This window comes from Rhagoletis pomonella, unplaced genomic scaffold, assembly GCF_013731165.1.
Source record: "Rhagoletis pomonella isolate Grant_MI unplaced genomic scaffold, Rhpom_1.0 Rhpom_scaffold_00159, whole genome shotgun sequence".
Taxonomy (NCBI): Eukaryota; Metazoa; Arthropoda; class Insecta; order Diptera; family Tephritidae; genus Rhagoletis; species Rhagoletis pomonella.
In genome coordinates this window covers 84,697-92,264 of record NW_023458713.1, presented here as the reverse complement: position 1 = coordinate 92,264, position 7,568 = coordinate 84,697, and the positions used below count along the sequence as shown (strand labels likewise).

The 7,568-nt window shown below is 31.4% G+C and overlaps 1 protein-coding gene across 1 annotated transcript; it reads left to right on the top strand.

Moving 5' to 3' along the window:
• The first annotated feature begins 5,240 nt into the window (after positions 1-5,240).
• On the top strand, positions 5,241-5,986 carry LOC118750175. Its single transcript, XM_036484904.1, has 2 exons — positions 5,241-5,696; positions 5,757-5,986. Exons 1-2 carry the CDS (start codon positions 5,546-5,548, stop codon positions 5,984-5,986), a joined length of 381 nt encoding a protein of 126 aa, XP_036340797.1. The 5' UTR covers positions 5,241-5,545.
• Positions 5,987-7,568: the final 1,582 nt, after the last annotated feature.

Below are 7,568 nucleotides of genomic sequence, written 5' to 3'. Positions count from 1 at the left end.
AAATATGTAAAAGTATGTTTTTTTTATTCTTTTATTTGAAAGAAGGGCATTTTTCTTTGAAATAAAAAAAAAAAGTCTGCAGACTCATTGCGCTTTTCGAAGAAAATCGTTTTTTTTAAGGTTATAAAATAAACTTTTGCAAAAAAAAAATTTCACTGATTACAGTTACCACAGTATTTTCCATTACTTAAATGCCAAAACATTCTTTAAAAATAGTAAAGTTTATTACTGTAGACACACGCGGTAGTGTTCTGTGAAGTGAAGTGTAGTGAAGCGTAAAATAGTGAAAAAACTAATATTAATATGAATTCAATTATAAAAAACTCAATTTTAGCTGATATCTGGATTTCTACTCGTCCATCAGATAGAGTGTCTGCATTATCTGCATTTTTTGAAGACAAATTAATACACGCTAAATGCGACAAAGCACTTTTGAATCAAAAAATAAAACTTTTTAATAGTGAGATGAAAAATAAGTGGAATTATAGTGGCCGCAAAAGAAGCGCTTTTGAAAAAACATATTCTAAATGGCTAAATTGGACATTCCTTTCCCTTCCGGACTCCAATGGAAATAAGGATAAATGCGCTGAACGGGGAAGACCTTCTAAAGAAGAATTTTGCGAAGCTTCACGGAGAACAAAAAATCGAAGGGTAGAGCATTTGTTGAAAAACTATTCCATCGAAGAGCTCGAGTATGCTCCGAAAAAAATGAAAAAAGCAAGCAAAGTTGAATGTTTTGAAAGTAGTACCGAAGGTTTGCCCATATCTGATTCACTCGCACTATACATAGATCTGAACTTATCAGATCGTAAATATAATAGTTTACGCGCAAAAATAAACCGGTTGCATAAAGATTGTATACCGATCTTAAACGCATTGCAAACAAAAAAACAAACTTTGCTGCCAACGATTAAATCGACTGAATATTCAGCCGAAGTTGATCTGAAATCATTATTGCTGAAAACAACGCAAAGTATTTTAGAACTAAGCCCAGATAATGGTGACATAACCAAAGCTTCTTTGGTTTGTAAGTGGGGCATGGATGGAAGTTCGGGGCATAGCCGCTATAAGCAAAATTTTGGTGACGACAACTTAACGGATGAGTTTATGTTCATCATTGCGCTAGTCCCTCTGAGGTAACAAAAAATTATCTAATATGTCTTCCAAAAACATTCAATAGCCTTTAAAAATAAATTCGAGTTTAGATCAGTAAATGGCATTTTAATTTACATTGACAACTTTTTACAGTATTATTTTGCAAAAGGCTGGTCTGAATTAATTAATTTACTCGATTAGCTATTTTGCGATATGACGGTCTTATATCTTTTCGACAAGCCATATAAGTTATTAAAAAATAAATATTTTTTCCAGGTTAATTGATTTGTCATCCAACAAAAATATATGGACCAATAACAAATGCTCATCGTCTTTTTATTGTCGTCCAATTAAGTTTAGTTTCAAGAAGGAAAACCGCGAACTAGTTCTATTCGAATATAATGATATGTCGAGAAAAATTGAGAACTTAGAAGATGATGTTGTAATACGAAACGGAAAAGGGATTCAACTTTCTTATCAAATGCATTGCACCATGATTGATGGATCTGTTGCCAATATTTTGACTGGCACTAATGCTTCCAGTAACTGTTTTATTTGCCATGCCAAACCGATCGAAATGAATTTTACTAATTTTACAAAAGTACCAATCGCTAATCATTACAAGTATGGGTTGTCTACACTGCAGAGCTGTAAAATGATTGAATCAATAGGATCTGCATTCACTCGGCATTCTTTTCAAAATTTTGATTGTTTGTTTGTATAAAAAAAAAACCTCATTACTGAGTGGCTTAAAATACTTGAAAACAAAGAAACTGTGTTGTGTTATTGAATGGTAGATTGACATTCAGTATAGAATGTGAATGTAACAGAAGCATTCGCACACAGACATGATTGTATATTTAGAATGAATGCACACTTTTTTTTTACCATTCAGTACCAATAATTTGTTCCCAGGGTTGATATATTTTATACTTTAAAGTTTGAACATATCTGGAATTGAAACAAAAACAAATATTTTATTTCAAAGTATATGTACTTATGTATTGAAGTTTTCTGCCACTAACCCAAAGCCAATGACTCGTGCAATATTATTTATTCCAAAGCAACTTATCGCAACCGTAGAGCAAAACAGACACATCTTGATATGTATACATATACATCATCGATTGTAGACATTTTTTCGCAGAAGAATATACAAAATTGATTTATCACAATTATTTTTGTACTAAATATTTTTTTCACAGTATACAGTGATCCAGGTAGCCAAAACAAAAAATGTAAACATGCTTATTTGGCATTTTGTTTGAATGTATTGGTTGATATTTTTTCACAGTTGTCGTTTTCGTTAACCCAAATGAAATCCAATTTAAATATTTTCTTATAGTGAAAAATATTTTCAAGTCACATAAAATAAAATAACGAGAAACACGAAATTCCAAGCAAATGAAGCGTGAAGCGTTAGCAATTATGACCGGATGCAGTTCCTACATAAGTCAAACCGTGTTCTGAACACAACTTTGAGTGAATAATGGTGGGCTGACTTTGTAAAATGGTCCCATCGATTAGGCGGTAAAAGAAGTATTACTTAGCTTATGGTACAGCTCTCCAATTTTCAAATGCACGTAATTTGTGTGTATTTGTTCAGCCGATTATTCACATTTGAAGGAGGATAATGCATGAATTAATGCAAGTAAAGACGGTTTATGCAAATAAGCGAGCGCGTTTGTTAACCGTATAAAATGTATGTATGTATATACACATATATTCAGAATGACGAGATGAACTAGTTCAGCCCTCTCTGTTTGTAAGCACGCTAACTCGAACATAATTTAGTTATTTTAACGAAAGTCGGTGTCGAAGTTGCCTTTGGTATAATTTTGGTTAGTGTTAAATTTTGTCGAAATCTGCCAATAACCACGCCCACCTCCCACGTAGTAATTAACAATATTTTTGTTTTATTATAATTTGTTTTATGAATTTTGCTGTTCAAATTTACATTTCAAATATATCAACAAACATTTGTAGGTACTTTTGCACCAGTTGTTGCCTATGGGTTAATGACAAAAAAATCCTATATATTCACAACATTTCATGTATTAGTTTTCAAATAAGCATATTGTCAATGGCTGGTTTGCTGTATACTGTGATTGTTTTCAGTTTTCAAATATGAAAACTTTCAAAACAAAATTTCAGAAGGGTTCCTGTTTTTTTTTTAAGGGGTTGAGGCGTTCCATTACTTTGAGCAACTTTTTTAATAAACTATTAATTTAAATGTTTCCTAAACATATTTACAACGCAGTTCTGCAAGAGGGTACCATAACTTTTTTTCAAATAACGTATATTTGGAACAACCAAAATTAATCGATATGGATACATACATTTATGTTCGTATGTACTACTTATGTATGTATATATACATAAAAATGCTCAGAATAAAAAGAGAAGATGATTAGTCCATGTCCGTTTATTTGCGTACACGAAAACTCTAGCAAAAGTTGAGATATCTCAACGAAATTCTGTACGAGGGTTTTTTTTTATCTAGGGCAGCAGGGTATTGAAAATACAAAAGTCGAACAATAACCTGGTCCCTCTCATAAAATGGTAATTTCGAAAAATGCCAAAACTACAATATTTCCTTAATTACAGGAACCAAATTGCTTAAAAACTGCCATGTTTATTATTATAGTTTTGGAAAATGGACATGGGATATATTGCTAGCTTTAAACATCAATTTGCTCAAAACATACGTTTAGAACAGTGTGCAAGCTTCTACCACATGTGTGGTAGATCAACCACGTATTTTTTTTTAAATTTGGGTGTCTACCACATCTACCACACAAGGCTTAAAATCTACCACATTTTTAGACAGAACATTTGTTTACAATTTTCACATAACTCTAGAATTTCAACTCAATTGTAATTTGAAATATAAAAATTAATCAATAGATTTTTAAAAAGGTACATCATAAATTTTGCTTTAAATATATCTGTGCCTTAACTTTCTAATATTTCAAAAATACGCCTATTTATATTTGCTAAAGTATTATGCAATGGGAAAATAATTTGGTCGATTTTTTTGCATACAAATAAAATATTATTTTCTTCATGATTATATTCTCTAACTAGAAAACTAATGTTATACTTATTTTTGCACCAATTGCGTGGAATCTGTACGATCCACTAGCAATTATATTTCCCGATTTAATTTTTGAGTTGTGCTTCTTTTGACGACGGTGTGCGATATGTATACCCAATAAAATATGAATTGGAAAATCTACCACATCTTATTCAAATCTACCACATTTTTTTCGATTCTACCACACTAAAATAAAAAGGGGTTTGCACACAGATTTTTTAAATCTTTTTTTGAGAAAAGTTGATAATTTGCAACTTATTGTAAATGGTAGGAACCACCACAAACCCACAAATCAGGTTTTAGAATCTTTATTAAATGCTTGACCCAATAGCGAAGAAAAAAGTACGAAGAAACTTGTATTAAGAATTTTTTAAATAAGTAATAAAATGTATATATCTAAAGTTAGAATTAGAAGCGCTTAAATTTGTTTACTTATTTTAACGTAGATTTATAGGTATGTACATATGTAATAATTTCTGCACATACCTTTTATTGGTACATTGGTAATACTTATTTAGAAAGCTGACAATTTTCGAAACAGAGATGTAAAAATCGTTAATAATTAACATTTTTCATAATGACATTCTTGGCAGAAAAATATTTCTCTAATTAATATTTTCATTTATTATAAATATTTGTACAAATTTAAGTGAAACAAATTAATGATAACGCTCAATAAACTATTATTCGAGTTGAAATTTTGAAATCTGTTCAATAAAATTCAACCTTGCGTATTTTTCAGTGGGTTTTGTGTATTTAGAATATTTATATCGATTGATTGGTACTGAATGAATGTGTGCACACATAGCAAAAGCTGCATTCATCTGAATGCTTATTCAGTGTTAAAAGTTAATGTTTCGTCATTCAGTTTTTTCAATCTTTCTTTGAATATGTTAATGTGTGCAATCGTATCTACTTTGAGTGAATGTAGAATTGGAAAATTATAAGCCACATTCCCCAACAAGGAAAAATTCAATGAAAACATAATAGCATAAAATTGATGATTTTTAATTTCAAATGATTTCACAGTTTTACAGCTCTGCTACACTGCATGCTTGGATTAGATGTTTTGAGTGTTTACTCCACATCGCATACCGTTTAACATTTAAATGCTGGCAAGTTCGCAAAGAAAACAAAGACGCCTTTTCTGCGAATAAAGTTAGGATTCAAAATGAGTTTAGGACAAGATTAGGCTTAATAGTGGACCAAGTAAAGACTGGATTTGGAACAACTAATGATGGCAACACAGCTCGCAAATTTTTTTCAAATGCAGAAGTGGCATCATAAATTACCGGCATTAATAAAGAGCTAATTCAAAATTTTTCAATAATACTGCGATTAATATCGTGTGGAATGCGTATTAATATCGACGCGTTTAGAGAGCTCCTTATAAGGACAAGAACAATGTATTTGACTGAATACGAATGGTACTACATGCCTAGCAGCGTGCATAAAATATTGATGCATGGGTGTGAGGTTATTGAGTATTTCGATCTACCAATTGGTAAGAAAATCGATTTGTTGCTATTCGGCATTTTTTACTACTGCGAATTTATTCCCACAGGCAATTTTTCAGAGGAAGCTCTGGAAGCTTTACATAAACACATACGTATCGTACGATATGATCATACACGTAAAACTGCTCGGGAGCATACAAACAGGGACTTGATGTCATACTTAACAATATCATCAGATCCTGAAGTAGTTTTTAAAAGGAGTGCTATCCCAAACGAAAATGCAGTTTATACAATGGACGAGCTGGAAGAGTATTTAGTCGATGCTGAAGAAACTTAAAAGTAATAAGTACCCTTCAGTCAACTCAATTAGTTTTATACTAATCAAATACTAGTCAGCCACACGGCCTCAACTAGTTCGAGTTCTGTAAATTTTACATATAAGCAACTGGTATTTTTAACACGGCGATGTCCTACGAGATGGCAATTGTCCTCTTCTGCATCAGCACTATACCAGTTGGTATACTAGTCAGCCTCTGCATCAGCATATATCAGTTGACATACTAGTCAATATATACATCAATATCATACCATTTAAGATACTAGTTCGTATATACGTCATGATCGTACCTGTTGGCATACTAGTCATTATATACATCAGAATCATAGCAGTTGACATACTACTCAGTCTATGCGCCAGAACATACTAGTCAGTATGCACGTCAAGATCCTACCACTTGTCATACTAGTCCACGAATTTGACATTCATTCCAGTTGGTATACTATGGGATGGGATTTTTCTGATTAGTATGATTTCTAGTATAGATTACACTTTTTCTGACTAGTATGATTTCAACCCGAAATTCATGAATGAATTCATGTATGAATAATTTTCGATTCAGTATTTTGCAACAACTCTTGTTCGTGCGAAGTAACTAATAAAAAGGAAAAAAAAATTATATTTGTCTTTTGAGTATTTAATGTCGTCTTGAATGAATAAAATTTTTAAGCGTGTGACATCCACACCAAAAGATATAATCAATTTAAAAAAACATTTTGTAGTCAAAAAGGACCAAAATGAAAGTAGCTGCCATTCCTAGAGGGTTTGCGTAAGAGAGATATAGGGAATCTTTTTTGCCATGAATTAAGCCATAGAATGAAGCCTTGAAGTCTTTAATATTATTAGGAAAACGCCCTGTATAAATAATAAAATAACTACTCAGTATTGGAACTACTTCTGAATATCAAATTTTGCAGTTTCAATCTCAGTTTCCATGAAAAATGTAAGAGCTAGGTAAAAAAAAATTGATTTTTGGAATCTCCGTACTCTAATCCACCAAGAAACGAATTTTTACTCAAATCCGTCCATTATTCTATTTTTGCCCACTTTTTATATGGAGACACAGCACTGTGCGCTGTGAATTCAACTAAGGAAAATATTTAGAATTTCACGTTTAAGATGCAATATTTATACTTTTATATGTGCAACATTTACATTTACATATGTACGTTAGACTGCATCACTCCCCATACAAAAAAAGCGCTACTAGTTTTCCATTGGAATTATAAAATCTATTATATTTTAAGACGTCCACCAAAATATTTCGGAAAAATATTAAGATTTAAGTGAGCTGGACCGATTTGAAAATACCTCCAAAAATGGAGTTTTTTATGAATGAAAATAGTTTCTTAAATTTTTTTTTGAAAAAATCCCCTCAAATGACAAAACGGCTTAAGTTTAAAAAATTTACAGAAAAATATTTTGAAAACATTAAAAAAAATTTTGAACGAAATCGTAATGATGAGATTTTTGATGCTGTTTTTTAACTTTTTTTAAAGATTGGTTTAACAAAAACTTGAATAACTGAACCTAAGCTCTTCCGATTTAGACTTAGGAGATGTCATTAGAAAGGTATTTTCTC

Coding starts and splice junctions, on each gene's coding strand:
- LOC118750175 (XM_036484904.1), top strand. CDS start 5,546: ATGCGTATTAATATCGACGCGTTTAGAGAGCTCCTTATAAGGACAAGA. Junction 5,697..5,756: donor GTATTTCGATCTACCAATTG/GTAAGAAAATCG, acceptor TTATTCCCACAG/GCAATTTTTCAGAGGAAGCT.